Source organism: Poecilia latipinna, unplaced genomic scaffold (genome assembly GCF_001443285.1).
Source record: "Poecilia latipinna isolate Pla-1442-1.1 unplaced genomic scaffold, P_latipinna-1.0 Scaffold3486, whole genome shotgun sequence".
NCBI classification, from domain to species: domain Eukaryota; kingdom Metazoa; phylum Chordata; class Actinopteri; order Cyprinodontiformes; family Poeciliidae; genus Poecilia; species Poecilia latipinna.
The window spans coordinates 751-16,971 of record NW_015116102.1 but is presented as its reverse complement, the minus strand read 5'-3'; the positions used below and the strand labels follow the sequence as shown (position 1 = coordinate 16,971).

Here is a 16,221-nt window from a genome sequence, read left to right as displayed (position 1 = left end):
TTAAAGGTTTACCCAGTGTCACATTTTTTATACTTAGTTTAAATATTTTTTGCTTACTAAATATTTAGTTGCATCAGTGTAAAGTCTCCATTTTTCACCATGACTCAGCATAATCTCTAATTGGGGGCTCGTCCGGGATTGAAACCAAACATGCTTCTTTTACTGCCCCTGAAGGACTCATCATAATGATAATTGTCTATTTCAAGAGTGATCGTGTAAAATATAACTTGTGTACAACTTAACAATATGGATACCGAACACAACCCAGTTACCGCAGCAGTTGAGTCCCAGTGAAACCAGTTCAGAGAGTCAGGGCTGTGTGCAGGAGAAGCTGCTTTGAATGGATGTGATGCAGGTTTTAGTCAGATTGTTTTCAGCCAACAAACAGCGCCCCCTGCTGGAGTTAAGTTGATATGTGTTTACAATATTGTGTCTGCAGCAGTGAGTTTAAAGTTCATCACAACTAAACCATCTCTGTCTCTGTTGGACGGCGTGAATAAAATCAGATATCTTTATAGAATGATGGATTTCATATTGATCTTCTGTTTATAGCCTTTTTTTAAAATAAGGGGCAACATTAAACAGAAAAGATACTTCAGCAATTTTTTCTTCACAAAAGTAATTTTTTAAAGAGTTGGAATTGTGTGACTCTTATAAAGCCAGAAAGTTTCTTGATTTAAACATTTTCGGGCCTCCTGAGGTGAAAATCCAGATTTTTCCTGAGTGATTCAGGCTCAGATGCTTCTCATGTCTCCTGCAGGAAACGGAGTCTAAACCTTCACTTCCTGTTTGATCAGCCAGGAATCAGCAAACATCTGATCGTATCTAATGTGGCCATAAACCTCCACTTACTGACAAGAAGATCAGCACAACCCAGACCAGCTGATAGTGCCGATAAGCAGCGATCAATATTCCAGAAATAATCTAGGAATGCAGAATTAGATTACATTTCTTATCCTGTAGCTGGTTCTGATCTGCAGGACTTCAGAACCGGATCATTTTCAGACCAGAGTGCAGCTGGTCTCCTTCTTTAAATCTAATAAATTTAGTGACAAATATTTGTGCCTTGTTACCTTTTTATTAATATCTTTAACCTGTCATTCACGAGAGGACCCAAATTTGGGTCCTCTAGTGACAGGGGTGTCAAACTCCAGACCTCAAGGGCCTCTGTCCTGCAACTTTTAGATGTGCCTCTGCTGCACCACACCTGAAAAGAATAATTAGGTCATTAGCAAGGCTCAGGAGAACCGATCTACACAGGGAGGAGGTAATTAAGCCATTTCATTCCACTGGTTTTTACCTGTGGCACATCTAAACACTGCAGGACAGCAGAGGACTGGAGTTTGACACCCCTGTTTGTGAATGACAGGTTAAAATTTGTGCTGCACAAACCAAAACGCTTGACGCCAATTTCTCTAGATTAGTTTAAGGTGGAGCTCTAACTCCCCTCAGGAGGATTTCTGGGTTTAAGTCTTGATAACAAGCACAATTTGTTCCCATTTATTGATTTTAATTAAAATCATCTGAAATAAACAGTCTGACTGGACTTGAACCAAAATGTGGTTCCTAATCGTGGTTTCCTCTGAACCGTTCTGCCTGCTGCAGCCTCCCGTCTACTCAGAACTTCAGGTTTCTGTTGCTCTGTGCTGAAATGTCAGTTTCCCCCCTGAAGGACTGACAAAGTTCTTCTTCATAACTAATTGTTCCTGACTTTACTGCAGATCTGCTAGTAATGTAATTAACCTGCAGGACTGTCTGGTTTAAGGCCGTCCAGCGCAGCTCCAGACCTGTGATGGTGGTGAAGTGTGACGGCGACGTCATGGTCATCATGGGGGGGGTGACGTATTTGGCCTTGACCCCGTCCCAGGCCATTCGGTCCAGGTGCGGCGTGTCCACGTCCCGGTCGTAGTCCCACCTGAACCCGTCGAACGACACCAGCAGCAGCTTAGTCTTCTTCTCCTCCCTGCTGCTCAGCGGCTTCCCGCCGACGCCGCTCGCCGCCATCAGCACGAGGAAGATCTCCAGCCTCATCTTCAGCCTCACTGCAACTGCCTGGCGCTCGGCCGGTCCTCACCTGTGCAGGTGGCCCTGGTTAATGAGTAGTAGCAGTTCCTGATACAGATCTGCTGATGGAGGAGCAGACCTTCAACTGTGAACTAATGGGTCTTATCGGGACTGACTTTAATGATTAGGTGGACTTTGAAAGCTGCTCCTTGGTGTTTATAAGTCTGGACCAATCAGATCCATAAAACTGATATTCTGATCAATAATAATACCAGAGAACTTGAAGATGTGACCTGTGATGGACTGACCTGTCTCCAGTCACATGAGGAAAACACAGAGAATAAAAATTTCTTGCAGTAAATTTTCCACTTCAAGTTTTTATAAAACAATATTTTATCCATTTACTCTCAAATATCACCTCAGAAGCTCTTAATTTGCTCCATTTATGCTAAAAAGAGATATAAGCTTTAACAGCTTTGATATTAACTTGAGTTGATCTCACGAGCCTTTTAAGAAAATTAAGCCTTTATTTTGAAATTACGTCTTTTATTTTGTCGTTAAACCCACCGGACGTGCTTCTTTACCCTTTGAAGGACATCCTGTCATTCGCGCTGTAGCGTGATATCCTTCATTTAAGTGTTAAATGAAATGTTTTTATCAGGTTCTGGATTCTAAGTAGTGTTCGGTTCGGACGGGTTGTTCCGAATCATCTGAGCAGATTTGTAGCTTTAGATGAAGAAAGCGTCGGAGGTCCGCACCGGAAAGCTAACAGAGGTTAGCTTAACCAGATTCCATGAAGATAAATGTGTTTTTACCTGATAAAATGCTCCAGAGGAGACTTTAGAAAATAACTTAATTTAAATTCTGTAGGTGTTTCTTCATAATTCGGCATGTGTAAACTGAGATAAATTTTGAGATATATAGCCATGACATGAGGCAATGAATCCAAGCAGGAATAATCTGACTCCACCGCTAATGATTCTGGTTCTGTACCGACCTTAAAATGAGCTTTGGTGAAATCTGAAATAATTATATCGGCCAGATTTATTCTATTATGGATAAATATTTCTGAAGGGAGAATTTGAGATGAGGAATGTCAGGATAATAGAACTTCAGGATCATTTCAGCACCCAGAGGAGCTTGGATGATTTAATCCTGTGTTGCTTGGATTTGTCTTTGATTTGATCCCGGTCCTGAGTTTATGATGTTTTTAGTTTCAGGAATGTCGTCCCTCTGGAGCCTCAGACCGGCGCTGGAGATGCTGATTCACGGTGAGTTTCCTCCTGCAGATGAAAAGGTTTTTCTGTTCTGGACGGAAACATCTGAGGAAACTGAAACAATATCCACAGAAAAATGCTGGAATATTTTCCCTGTGGTGTTTGTGATGAATTCAGCTAAAGCATGGATCATTTTTCTGGGTTAAACATGAGCAGCTCTTTCTGCTCTGTGTGTCTGCAGCGACCCGGGTCTCCTCCTCCTGGACCGGGCCGCTCCTCTCCAGAACCATGGCCACTCTCAACCAGATGCACCGCCAGGGGAAGCCCAAGGTTCCCCCTAAAGCTCTGGGCGCCACGTTCGGCCGGCCGCAGCTCAAAGCCGTCATCCTGAAGACGATGATCCGGAAGCCCAAGAAGCCCAACTCGGCCAACAGGAAGTGCGCCCACGTGCGGCTTTCCAACGGGAAGGAGGCGGTGGTGTTCATCCCCGGGGAGGGACACAACCTGCAGGAGCACAACGTGGTTCTGGTGCAGGGGGGCAAAACCCAGGACCTGCCCGGAGTCAAACTCACTGTGGTTCGAGGAAAATATGACTGTGCTCATGTGGTGAAGAAGAAGCAGTAGCTGAGGCTCACACTGTTGCTGGTTTCATGTGTTTGATTATAGATGATCAATAAAAACTGTTTGGTTCCAAACTTGAGTTGATTTTGCCTGAAACTGAACAAGAATCAATTTGCTATTAATAATGAAAGTTTGTCAGCTGGAAAGATTCAGACTACATAGAAACACACACACACAAACACACACATATTTGTTTTAATTAATGTTATAGAAACAGATCTGCTCCAAAGTGCAAAATACAAACAAAATAAGAATAATGTTGAAGTTGTAGCTCAAAACACAACTCAATCAAAAGCTAGTGATGAATTTCTTAAACTGATCAAAATTCTGAGCAGATCTGACATGAAGAGGTAAGAGAACAACAAACACACAACCACTTCTGCTTTTTAACTTCTCTTAACTTTATTCAGTATTAACAGTATGAAACTGTTCCAGAGTCTGTAGGCAACGCCAGACTAAATGTGTCACTAAAGTGTTTAGTTCATTTAAATATTTGTCTCAAAAACCCTGACATATATCTCCTCTTAGGTGGATCATCAAAATATACCTGAATGTAAAGTAAAAGTTAATAATAATGTATTCTAAATTATCTTAACGTCCCGTCCAAAAATATTCGTAAATAATTGTTCTTATCTTGTTATTCGTAATAAGAAAAATGAAATTTTCATTCACTTCTACAAGGAAATTCATTTTATTGTTAATACCGTTACGTTTGTTGTTGTTGTTGTACCACCCTCCTGCCAGCGGTGGCAGCACTGAGCCCATGAGCTCCAGTATCTACTTTTTAACTTGCATTTTTTTCGGTTCTGGTTTCTTTCTTCTCTGCTGTCGTTTATAGAAAACCTCCAACATGAAACCACGGATCTCTGAAACTCTTTAACTGACGGTTTACGTCTTTAAACGGAACAAACTGGACCTTCAACGGTCGGAGCCACCCGAACTGTTCCTATTAGCTCCACGCTAGCTGCTCGGGCCGGTGTGGACCGGATTTCTGACGGTAAAAGAGGCAGTTGTGGATATTTTCCGGCTACAACTTTGCATTCTACTGCTGTGGTTTGCTTCTGATTTTGCGCTGAGGTTTAATTAAGATAAATCAGCTTTTATTTGCTAATTAGCCGGCGGTGTAATAGCGATAGCTGTTACTGCTCTCTGATTGGCCGAAATGATCTCCATTGTGTTCTGATTGGCTGAAGTTCTATTTGTTGTTTGATGTTTTAAATAATGGTTAATGTGGTTCATTAAAGATGTATACGCGTTAATCTGATTAAAAACCTCAATAAACCACAAAGGAGAGTCGGTGTGTAGCTTTTAACAGTTAGAATATTGCATATTGTGATGATTAATATCGTTTACTTATTAGAAATAAACCTTTTAATTTGAGTGATTTAAAATGACATATTTGAGATCAAGCTGTGGATTTTTGTTTCTTTGCCCTTCAGAGTGTGTTTTTCCAGAGGCCTAGATGAGAGATGATGATGAATGAAGTGAAGGTGGAAGAGGAGGAAGGAGGAGATGAAGGTCAGAGCTGCATTCAGCCTAAACATGCGGGAAAATCACTAACAGCAGCACATCTGGGACACTCTTAGTAGTTTCTACTCTTATTATATTTTGTAGACACTAAGTCAGGAGAAAAGAGCATAACTGGAATAACTGCAGGTGGATGGAAGACGAGGAGCTGATAGGAGGAGAGACAGGTGGGATCTGCTCTGACGCAGCTCCTGATTGGTGGAGCTGCTCAGGTTCCAGGCTGAGAGAGGAAGAGTAGAGCTGCAGGAGGAGAAGAAGGCGGCCATTTTCAACTAATATATTGATAACGGCATTAAGTGAAAGTTCAAGACCAATAAACTTTAATTAAACAGAAACATTAAACTGGAAGACATTTAAAAATTCAAAGTAAAATGCAGCAACCGAAAATAAAACGGAAATAAAAACCACACAACCAAAAACAGATTATAACAGAAAACGAAATTTTTCTTCAAAAAATATGAAGTTAAGATGTTAGTGTTACAATCGGCTCTCTGTTCAGAACATTTTAAAAAGATGAATGATAGAAATGTGAAAGTCCAGAAAGAACCTTCAGTGTTGATCAGAACCAGATCAGAACCTGGTCCAGTTCGGTTCAGAGATGATCAGAACTTCTGATCTGGACCGTAAAAGTTCTGATCGGGTTCTGGTCCTGATCACATTCTGATGGTGTTCCAATTGGGTTCTGATCGGGTTCTGGTTCCCTCAGGCCCGCCGATGCCTCCTGACCGCCAGAGTTTCTGCATTACTCCAGAACCGGCCTCGGACCAACCCAAACCCAAACGGCGCCACCGCTGCTCGCTGTGCGGCCGGGAATTTGCCGGCCCGGCCCGTTTGGCGGACCACGTTGCCACACACTACGGCTACAAGCCGCACAGCTGCTCCATCTGCGGGAAGCGCTTCACCAAGAAGGTGAATGTGTTGGTGCACCAGCGGGTCCACACTGGGGAGAAGCCGTACTCCTGCCCCGACTGCGGCGTCAGCTACGCCCAGCGCGGCTGCCTGCGCCGCCACCTCCTCATCCACTCCCCAGAGAAACCCTTCAGCTGCTCCCTGTGTGGGCGGGGCTTCGTCCAGCGCCGCTACCTGGTCCAGCACGAGCGCACCCACACCGGGGAGAAACCGTTCTCCTGCTCGCTGTGCCCCAAACGCTTTGCCTCCCGCAGTGGCCTCTCTGACCACCTGAAGACCCACCAAGAGCAGAAGCAGCATTCCTGCTCACTCTGCGGGAAAACCTTCTCCTCCGCGTCGTCGTTCCGGGATCATGTGAGGAACCACACGGGACGCAAACTCCACCCCTGCTCGCTGTGTGGGAGGAGCTTCAACCGGCCGAGTCTCCTGAAGAAACACCTGCAAAAACACGCTGATGGAACCCTGGAGAAGGTCAGAGGTCAATTAGTGGAAATGAACTAATGGTAAAGTGTGAACCATTCCACTAAAGCACTGTACCAATATATCACTATTGAACACCAATGCTGTACTGCTAACGTAAATATTAATTTTGCTTATGCTAATGCATTACATCAACATGGTGTTTAGTATGTCTACAGGTGTGAACGTCCAGTCTGTCATTCCTCTCCGACCTGTTGAGTTTTGCCAACTCTGTTGCTAACTAGCCACAGTAGTGCTTCACTCAGAAAGCATCAGGAGATTTTAGACCGTTCACTGTGGACCTACTGCGATGCATTATGGGTAGAGAATGACATCATTTGCTGCGTCAGTGAAGAATGTGGGAAGAGGAACTAGAGTTGATATGTAATCATACTTCAAAATAAGAGCATGCATGAATATAAACTACTACTTTGAATTCCTAATCGCCAATAACCAAAAACTGAACTCAGATGTCAAACTTTATTTAAATGAAAGGTTCCCTCATAGCCATGGAAATTAGCTCCTTCGAATTTATCTAGAAAAATTGAGTAAGAGAAGCTAAGTGTGCCAAAGTTAGCAAACGTGCTAAAGTGCTAAGCTAAAACTTCTCTGATCCTGCAGGAAGAAGCTGCTTTCCGATGCTTCCTGTGTCAAGAGCATTTCTCCTCTGTCAAAGAGGCGAAGGATCATGAGCGGCGGCACCACGCCGCGACCCGGTTCTCCTGCGACATCTGCAGCCGCTCGTTCACTCGCGCGTCCCGGCTGAAGGACCACCTGCGCTCCCACACCGGGGAGCGGCCGTTCCAGTGCGACGTCTGCAAGACGCGTTTCACCGTGCTGAGAGCGCTCAGGAAGCACCAGGAGATCCACAGCCAGCCGGACCGCTGGGCCGTCACTGCGCCGCCCGGCGGTCCGGATTCGCCAGAACCGGTGAGGAGAGAGAAACTGGAGGGTTTCTCCAGCTGATTTAAAGGGGCAGTATTATGTGCTTTCTATTTTATAGCACAATCAGGTCTGTTACCTTCAGTTGTTATGAAAATGCTGAATGTATTAAATATGACCAAAAAAAAGTTATTCCTAATTTAATGACTTGAAACTGCACCTCTGTCTCTTTAAGAAGCTCCTCCTCTTCCTGAAGCTCCGCCTCCAGGAAGTAATCTCAACATGGCTCCTCTGTTAACGCTTTAACGTTTCTACTGGAGAAGTGGCTCCTATAATGAGCTCAGCAGCTGTTTGCTAATTGCTGCTGGCTAGTTTGAAGGTTAGTCTGAGTTGGGGAGGAGCTGCACCTGGGAGGCGGGGCTAGGTCCACCCAGGCGTTTTTCACAGCTGAATGGTTGCCATGGAGATTAAAGTATTTCTGAAACATGGAAGAATCAAAGCAACACTGCAGGGAATAATAATTTGATTTTACATGATACTGGCCCTTTAAAAGTTACAAACATGGACCAGAACAGCTCCTATGAATTTGGATCTTAGCCCTCCTGCTGGTTCTGGTTGAAACATTTTACCCTCTGTTGGTTCTAGAACCCAGACGAGCTTCAGGACGGAACCAGCGCCGCCCTGCGGGTGGAGAGCCGCAGCGACGAGTCGCTGCCTTCACTGACTGGTGAGAAAATCAGAACTTTGGCTTCAGGGAGCTTCTGGGTCCAGAAGTCTGCTGGTTCTGTTGGGTTTATGACTCTTCCTCTCTGTGTTTTTGGTTCTGCAGACCCGATCCCTGCCAGGACAGAGTCAGAGAAGAACCTGGAGGCCCAGGAGGTTTCAGAAAACTTGCGGCCGGAACCACCGGGTCCGCCGGGCCCAGAAACCCTGACGACCTGCAGGAGTCCAGCTGCGAGGAAGAAGAGGAACCACAGCTGCAACATCTGTTCCAAGAGCTTCCTGAAGCCCTGCCTGCTACGGGAACACATGAGGGTCCATATCAGGGAGGGCCGGCTGCCGGACCCGGCCGACAAGGTGATCAGAACCATCAGAACTGTCCGGGTTGACTGTTTCTGTCTGATCCACCTTTCAGTTGTTCGTCTTTGACCTCCAAATGGTTTGACGGAAGAACAATGAGCCAAAACATCATCAGTTCTCAAGGAATTCTGTTGATCTACGGAGAGAAATTGGTTCCAAAATTATTGAAAGAGAAGAAAATGTTTAAAAAATTACCATTTGAAAAAATGCATGTCTATCAAAAAATAAATTTTGAGAGTAAATTATGACATGTTTGCAATAGTTTAACCTAAAATTTTCAGATGTGATTTTCAAGTTTTATAAATAGTATTGTTTTCAAATCATATTTTACATGTTTTGTTCGGGGGGTGGGACTTCCTCTGATGCGTGGCAGGAAGGCGCGTTCCTATCGGTTAGTGTGGAGAAAAGTGAGAGTGTCTCAAACAAAATCAGAAAAACAGCAAACTGCATAAATGTGGGTTATGATTTTTAGTATTGGGCCAGATTTCTCTCCGTACTGATCTGAGTGGAGTTGGAGGGACAGCAGCTGCTTTGGGTTCCATGTTGCTGACCGACCCGGGTTCTTTACCGACCCGGGTTCTTTACCGACCCGGATTCTGGACCGACCCGGGTTCTTTACCGACCCGGGTTCTGGACTGACCCGGGTTCTTTACCGACCCGGGTTCTGGACTGACCCGGGTTCTCTTCCAGGTGTTCTGGCTCCATATGCGGACCGGCGGCCAGAAGAAGAAAACTGTGATGATGATGAAGGAGGATGAAGGTGTGGAGGACGAGGTGAGGAACCAGTTTACTCACCAGTCTCCAACTGGTTTAAGGTTCTGGTTGAGCCTGAAACTTCTCCTCCTGTTTCCCTCCAGCGCCGACCCAGTGACCCCTCCACCTCTGACCCCACCCTCGTCCCTGATGCCGGTAACCATGGCGACCAGGGTGGGAACCAAAGCGAGCAGCAGGAGGAAGAGGATGTCAGTGGTTTGATCAACTCTGATGGAGAGGAAGAGCGCTGGGAACCGGAGCGCTGCGGTACGACCACGGTTCTGACCCGGTTCACATGGTTCTGCCTGAGGCCCAGATTTCCCAGTAGACTGGTAAAGTGGGCTGGGTCGGTTCTGATCCGGTCCGTTTGTTCATTAGCTCTGAGGTTCCAGCTGCATCAGATAAATACATACGGCACAAGATCAGGGCCAAAATTAAGACGATTCTCCTCCCAGCTGTGGCTACTTCCTCGTAGCAGGAGGCTACCTCCACTCTGATGTTCCCAATCTGATTGATAGAGCAGCACGGCTAACTGAGTGGAAAATCAGGAGACTACTAGTTAGCATTAGCTTTGGAGGAGCTAGTGACTAGCAAGGCTACCCTGGTCACCCACTGGGTTGCCAACTTCATCTGCTGGCTATTAGCCACGATAGGCTAGCATTAGCTTTGTGTAAGCTGCTGTTAGCCTTCTATAGGTTAATTTTAGAACTGATGGGCTGTCGTTAAAGAATGAATTGAATCAGGACTGGATCAGAACATTACCAGAGGTCAGAGGTCACTGAAATCATTCTGAAATGCGTCAGCAGAGCTTCTTGTGCTGCTGAACCACCTGACAGCGGCATGTTGAACCCATGCAGCTCCTGACCGACCCTTCGTGTTTCCAGCAGGTCCAAAGATCCGCTCTGACCCGCCGGCAGACGGCCGCTCCACGGGAAAATCCAAGACCTGCTGCCCTGTGTGCGGCCGCGACTGCTTCAAGGCGTCGGCGCTGCAGAAGCACCTGCGCATCCACTCTGGCGAGCGGCCCTTCCAGTGCCCCACCTGCAGGAAGAGCTTCGTGCAGCACGTCCACATGACAGAGCACCAGCGCATCCACACCGGCGAGAAGCCCTTCACCTGCACCGTCTGCAGCAAGAGCTTCACCTTCTCCAGCGCCCTGCGCCGCCACCAGCGCGTCCACACCGACGCCCGGCCCTTCCGCTGCGCCGTCTGCCCCAAGACCTTCAAGCAGCTGTGCGTCCTGAAGAACCACCAGCTGACGCACTCGGGCGTCCGCTACCAATGCCCGCTGTGCAGCAAGAGCTTCAGCCGCGCGCTGGAGCTCACCTACCACATCGACGTGCACTCCGACGCGCAACCCTACCACTGCAGCGTCTGTAGGAAGAACCTGAGCGGCGCCCGCATCTTCAGGAAGCACATGAGGAAGCACGAATCCGACGAGCCGCAGCTCGACCCGGCGGCGGCAGAGTCGACGAAAAAACAATGAAGGTCACCTCAGAATCACGTGACCCGAGAGATTCACTGCTAAACTTCCTACAGGAGCTCAGAAGGGCCAAACAAAGACTCCAGCCAGCAATCGGATGCATCGATGCCTTTCTCAAGGGCCCGGTGAGAGCCGGACCAAGACGTTCAACACGAAATAATCAGATTCTCCACAATAAAAATTTAATCCAAACGAAAGTTTCTGAATCTCATTTATCCACAGAGGTCAGAGGTCGTTTAGATACCAATAACTCCCAGATCAGGGCATAAAAGTTCTTCCCTGCTGGTTCCACCAAACCCAATATGGTCCAGCCTGGTTCTGTTCTGTTGAGGCATCCACCAGGTGGCGCAGTGCTACTATTACTATTTCCAGTCTCCTGAAGGTGGAAACTTTTTCTCCCAGTTGGACCCAAATCTGGTTCCCCAAGGCTGCATCATTTCTTTGATCCAACTCCAGTCCGTCTGCCTAGTCAAAGTCTGGTTTGGTTGATGAGGTGTGACCTCCAGACCTCAATCTGGGTTCGGTTTAAATGTGAACGCCAAGTGGACCAGAGACCGCTCCAAAAGCAGGAAGTGGACTACAGCGCAGGGCATTCTGGGTAAATCCAACCAGCAGCATAAATGTCTCCTGGTCTTTAGCCAAAAACTAAAGAGAAATCCTCCATCTGCTAAAATCCTCCATCTTGTTTCCACCTGGTGAAGAAGGAAGTTGCTCTCAGTGTCTTCAGAGGTTTTTGTGTCGTTTCCTTCAGTGGTTCTTGGTGCAGCGCCCAGCAGATGATGGAGTTCTGGTTCCAGTAGAACCGGGTTGACCAGACCATCTAAAATTATTATTAATGTTCCCAAAATGACGTCAGATGGCGGCTGATTTCAGATCTGGTAACGTTTGCTTGGATCTCCCAGAGTTAACCTCCAGGCAGAAAAGCATCTAAAGTTTCTGAAATGTTTAGTTTCTCACCAAGCTTCACTAGTTTCTGTTCCTTCCAGACTAGAAACTCATTTTTAAACCCAAATGTGATGAATATTAGAAAAAACAACATGGAAGGACTGCAATGGAAACCATCACCAGGCTGAGTTCAGATTCACTGAGAAGAGATTCCGTCCTGATGGAAACAGGAACTGATGAGGGCAGAAGTTGGTCGGGATTTCCTCCAGCAGGGGGCGCCAGCAGAGATGTTTCGGTTCATTAAATGATCCGTTTTCACAGTAACTCTGTGGTTCGGGTTTGTTTCCAGAAGAAGTCAGAACCTCCTGATGGGAGCTGAAGCACGGCTCTGATCCAATCAGAGAGTCGATAGAAAACCAGTATCTACCTCCTAACGCCGGAGACGAACCTGCAGCTCCGCCAGATGGGCGGGGTTAACGCGGCTAAGCCCCGCTCCCCCGCCGGATAAAGACCTGCGGCTGATCCCCAGTTCCAGTTCAGGTTCTGCTCCTCCAGAGACCCCATCCTGCCAGCATGCTGCCCCCGCTGACGCTGAGCCTCCCCCGCAGCCCGGAGGCCAACACCACGGCGGCCGTGGACTGGACCCAGGTGAGTCCCGTTGATTTCATCAGGAGATTTAATCATATCGGTCCGTTTCACTCCCTCATTCAATCACTTCTGCTCTAAAAGCTGCAAAATAATCTGGAAAAAGGAGCAAAAACGCTCATTATTTTAGTTGCATCTGGAAAAAGGAAGTTTTTCCATTTGATTTTTGGAACATAAAATTTAAATTTTTGAAAATTCAGTAATTTTATTTCCTTAAATTGTGGATTTTTTTTTCATATTGTTCTGTCATTTGTGTAGAAACTCTATAAACATGTAATGAACTGTTTCTTTTCATCTTTTCGTTTATTTTAGTAGTTTTAACGCCGTGGGGCGTGTGGGTTATTATTCCCTCCGCGCAGACTGACAGGCTCTGATGACGTTATCAGGATTCCCAGGGAATCGAACCGGGACCGCTGGTTAGCAACTTAACTATAAAGTTAGCGATGACAGTAGTTTGTGAGCTAGCTATAGTTTAGTTATCGAATTAAATATGTAACTAAACGTTTAGCTCACTTAACATTTAATTTATTTAGCTCTATTTATATCACGCTCTATTTATCTATAAATTTATATTTACCTTGCCAATTTTATATTTATGTTAATATTTGTGTGAGATGAACTGTTTGGGAGGTGAAGAGAAGCTCCATATTTATCAGCATCAGCATCGGTTCTGGTAGGTTCTGGTCGGCTGCATAGGCGTAAATCCCGGGAGTTTGGGGGACGGGGGGGGGGTCCGGACCCCCCAAATCTTGGAAAAGTCTAGAGTTGTCCCCCCCAAAGAAATCATGAAAGAAACCCTTGTATTTAAACAATATTAATATAAAAAGGCAATAGAAACAAAGAACGAAGTAAATCTGCCATTCATCTAAGAAAAAAACAAGAATTAATTTTTAGGTCCCCCCACTATTGTTAGAACAATGGTTCAGTCCAAAGTGTAGGAGGAGCAACAGCTGCTGAACGGTACAGGCTCCGTTAGATCCGCTAAGGGAGGAGCTAGCTGTTAGCTGTGGCTCTGCAGCATTAACAAAAAACCCTCCAGTAAGTAAAGACTTAAAGCAAAAGACATGTAACACGTTTTATTTACTTTCACTGCTCAATAGAGTGAAACACGTTAATAAAAATCTGTCCGCAGTTTGTTATTTCATTACTTTGGATGAATCGTGATAAAATGCCTCCTTATGCGTTGGAAATCAAAGCTAGCTAAACTGCTACATTGCTTTCATAGACTTAGCTCCTTTTTCTGTCGAAGGTAGCCAATATTTCAATCACATTTAGCTCTCTAACTCTTTAATAAGAAGAGTTTGAAACGGGAGCGTTAGCATTAGCCGACAGCTCAGTATGGGAGCCGAGAGCAGAGGGGCGACTGCAGCTGGCAGTAAAAATAATAAAGTATGACTTTATTTCTTACCATCTTCAACGTAGAGCCTTTAAAACCACAAAATAAAACCTGAATATTTTTCTAGAAAACTGGTGCTGACCTTTATGTTTAAGTTATGATGCTTCCCAGATATTCAATTTCCACATATTTATAGGTTTTAACATGAATTCCCCCTGCCCCCCCAAAAAAAATTAAGGTTCAAAGCAACTTAAGTTATAATTTAAATAACACATGATTTGTATCAACAAAAACTGCAATAAATCAATATTTATGAGCACATTTATTAAGTGTAGTTACTTATTAAAACTTTTTCATTTACAGCCTTAAGTTTTTGTAAAGGTGTAGCAGAGATTAGATCTGTGACTCTGAACCAAACTCATATCTAAGCAACATTTGAATCTTAGTTTGACTTCTATGGGTCTCAACAGGTTGTTCACTGAGAAAAACACTTTTGTTATTCATTGCTACTTACTAGTCATTTTTGGTGGTGCAGCTTGAACAAAAATTTAAACCACATTTGACTGTAACTTTGCCGACCCCCCCAAAATTGCTCTTAACATTTTCCCTGTTTATGGTCCCCCCCCCCAATAATGAGGTGGGATTTACACCCTTGGTCGGCTGTGGTCCGTTCTGCTCGGTTCTGGTCGGGTTGCAGCGGCGGGTTGAACGTGTTGTTTCCCCCTGCAGGTGTACGAAGCCGTCCGGTGGATCCAGCTCATCATGGCCTCGTTCAGGTTGGTTCCGGCTTCCTCATCCTCCTCGGTGGTTTCATTCTCTGTTCAGTTTAAAATGACATTTATTTGTTTCTGCATTGACATTTCAGAAAGGAGGAGATTTTAGGCTAAAACTGAGGAAAATATTGCTTTGAAAACCCCAGCTAATTTTAGTTCTGGACTTCTTGATCCGGTTCTGGTTCTGGTTTGTCAAGGTGACGTTTCCATGGCGATGAACACAGTTTAGATGAAATGCCACCTTGGTGCAGAGGTAGATGAGAAGCAAAGGTCTTTAACAGATTTTTAAATAAAACAACTTTATTTTTGTTTTTATATTTCATACATTTTAATTAAAGATTTAAAGTTTATAGTAAATTACTTTAAAAAGCACAAAATGTGTAACCTACTGACAAAAAAACAAAGTTCCTCTTTGTGCAGATAGCTGTTAGTTTAGTTTATCTTGGTTTCATTTAATTTAGCTTAGCTTGATTTGCCTTTGTTTAGCTAAAGCTAGCTTAGCTTAGCTTGTTTTTACCTTAGAAAATATTTTGAAAGAATCTTAAAATCTTAGCTAATTTCTTAGACATTTATTTCAGCTTTGCTTTGAGTTGTTTCTCCTTAAATTGTACATTTTATGCATGAAAACAGGAAAACCTTCTACAACTGGCCTTTTAAATGACATTTACATTTTACAACTATTTATTGGCTATTTACTAGCAAATTTGGCCAAAATTATTCAGGAATGATTTTATTGTAGAATGTGTTTGTGTTTTTAATGCTCTGAATAATAATTCAGACAGTTTTTAAACATTTTCTCTGAATATTTGCAGCATTGTTGGTTCCGGCTCCATCATCTCCCTGATTATTCCCAGACTCGGTCAGACGCCCGAGGTCAGTCGCATCATATGGGTGCGTCCAGCTGTCCCCTGGGGTCAGAGGTCAGGTGTCTGACTGCTGCTGTCCTGTTTGCAGCTGCAGCCTCTGTTCCAGCTGAGCGTGGCCGACCTGCTGCTCGCCACCTGCTGGCTGATCGGCGCCATCCTCTACTCTCAGCGCTGCGACCACCTGAGCGCGCTCTGCTACAACCTGCACACCGTGGAGCAGGTAACGGCCGCGCCGCCGCTCTGGGGGAGTCTGACGGGCTTTCTGGGGAAGTTTGAGGGATTTCCATGAGTTTTATCAGGAAGTGGCTCCTCTTTCCTCCTCAAAGCCTTCACTGTTAGAAAATCTCAGCTTCCTCAAACAGCAGAGAGAAACCGCAGCCTGGACACGAACAGCATCAGAACCAGCTGCTGTTTCCCACAGAAACTCACGGCTGGACTCAGTCTGGGACACAAACACTGACACAGAAATATTTCAGTGGATTCAACTCAAAAATTGTGTTTGGTTTCAATGAAAGTTGAAGAAAAAACCTTCATGGTTTCTAATTTTATCTGTGAATAAAACATGGAAACGTGCAAAGGAACCAAACAAGTTTAAAATCAGTTGAATTCAGTTTATTTCTTTGGTGCCAATTCACAACATCTTTCATAGAGAGAAAACAACTCAGAAATCATAAAGTTAAATTAAGGTTATTACTTTGTGTTATTATTGTGATAATGAAAAAAAATAAGATAAAAAAATAACTATATCACTTATTTTTTAGGTAACTGAACTACAAACATG

The 16,221-nt window shown here is 44.8% G+C and overlaps 4 protein-coding genes across 8 annotated transcripts in view; 3 read left to right on the top strand and 1 right to left on the bottom strand.

The window, feature by feature from the left end:
- Positions 1-2,041, bottom strand: part of LOC106941073 (ectonucleotide pyrophosphatase/phosphodiesterase family member 7) — an 8,383-nt gene extending 6,342 nt beyond the window's left edge. Inside the window, exon 1 of the mRNA XM_015024014.1 lies at positions 1,788-2,041. Coding sequence (XP_014879500.1) covers positions 1,788-2,031 — 244 coding nt within the window. The 5' untranslated portion in view covers positions 2,032-2,041. The remainder of the gene's footprint in view (positions 1-1,787) is intronic.
- A 516-nt stretch (positions 2,042-2,557) lies between these two features.
- Positions 2,558-3,919, top strand: mrps12 (mitochondrial ribosomal protein S12). Of its 3 annotated transcripts, none has more exons than XM_015024017.1 (3): positions 2,558-2,722; positions 3,219-3,275; positions 3,463-3,919. In XM_015024017.1, exons 2-3 carry the CDS (start codon positions 3,227-3,229, stop codon positions 3,843-3,845), a joined length of 432 nt encoding a protein of 143 aa, XP_014879503.1. In that variant the 5' UTR covers positions 2,558-2,722; positions 3,219-3,226; the 3' UTR covers positions 3,846-3,919. The 3 variants fall into 3 exon arrangements, with proteins under 3 accessions (XP_014879503.1, XP_014879502.1, XP_014879501.1); XM_015024016.1 differs by having other exon boundaries at positions 2,559-2,778; XM_015024015.1 differs by lacking the exon at positions 2,558-2,722 and having other exon boundaries at positions 3,206-3,275.
- Positions 3,920-4,576: 657 nt separating this feature from the next.
- LOC106941072 (zinc finger protein 497-like) lies at positions 4,577-11,137 on the top strand. 3 transcript variants are annotated; one of them, XM_015024013.1, is made up of 9 exons: positions 4,577-4,839; positions 5,282-5,360; positions 6,076-6,749; positions 7,359-7,667; positions 8,265-8,346; positions 8,449-8,696; positions 9,390-9,473; positions 9,557-9,719; positions 10,340-11,137. In XM_015024013.1, the coding sequence occupies exons 2-9, from the start codon at positions 5,312-5,314 to the stop codon at positions 10,936-10,938; spliced, it is 2,208 nt and encodes a 735-aa protein (XP_014879499.1). In that variant the 5' UTR covers positions 4,577-4,839; positions 5,282-5,311; the 3' UTR covers positions 10,939-11,137. The 3 variants fall into 3 exon arrangements, with proteins under 3 accessions (XP_014879499.1, XP_014879496.1, XP_014879498.1); XM_015024010.1 differs by having other exon boundaries at positions 4,578-4,839; positions 10,337-11,137; XM_015024012.1 differs by having other exon boundaries at positions 4,578-4,851; positions 10,337-11,137.
- A 604-nt stretch (positions 11,138-11,741) lies between these two features.
- Positions 11,742-16,016, top strand: LOC106941070 (transmembrane protein 116-like). The gene is made up of 4 exons (XM_015024007.1): positions 11,742-12,468; positions 14,531-14,577; positions 15,387-15,447; positions 15,529-16,016. Exons 1-4 carry the CDS (start codon positions 12,394-12,396, stop codon positions 15,727-15,729), a joined length of 384 nt encoding a protein of 127 aa, XP_014879493.1. The 5' UTR covers positions 11,742-12,393; the 3' UTR covers positions 15,730-16,016.
- Positions 16,017-16,221: the final 205 nt, after the last annotated feature.

Coding starts and splice junctions, on each gene's coding strand:
- mrps12 (XM_015024015.1), top strand. CDS start 3,206: ATGATGTTTTTAGTTTCAGGAATGTCGTCCCTCTGGAGCCTCAGACCG. Junction 3,276..3,462: donor GCTGGAGATGCTGATTCACG/GTGAGTTTCCTC, acceptor GTGTGTCTGCAG/CGACCCGGGTCTCCTCCTCC.
- LOC106941072 (XM_015024010.1), top strand. CDS start 5,312: ATGATGATGAATGAAGTGAAGGTGGAAGAGGAGGAAGGAGGAGATGAA. Junction 6,750..7,358: donor CTGATGGAACCCTGGAGAAG/GTCAGAGGTCAA, acceptor CTGATCCTGCAG/GAAGAAGCTGCTTTCCGATG. Junction 9,720..10,336: donor CTGGGAACCGGAGCGCTGCG/GTACGACCACGG, acceptor TCGTGTTTCCAG/CAGGTCCAAAGATCCGCTCT.
- LOC106941070 (XM_015024007.1), top strand. CDS start 12,394: ATGCTGCCCCCGCTGACGCTGAGCCTCCCCCGCAGCCCGGAGGCCAAC. Junction 12,469..14,530: donor CGGCCGTGGACTGGACCCAG/GTGAGTCCCGTT, acceptor TTCCCCCTGCAG/GTGTACGAAGCCGTCCGGTG. Junction 14,578..15,386: donor CTCATCATGGCCTCGTTCAG/GTTGGTTCCGGC, acceptor GAATATTTGCAG/CATTGTTGGTTCCGGCTCCA.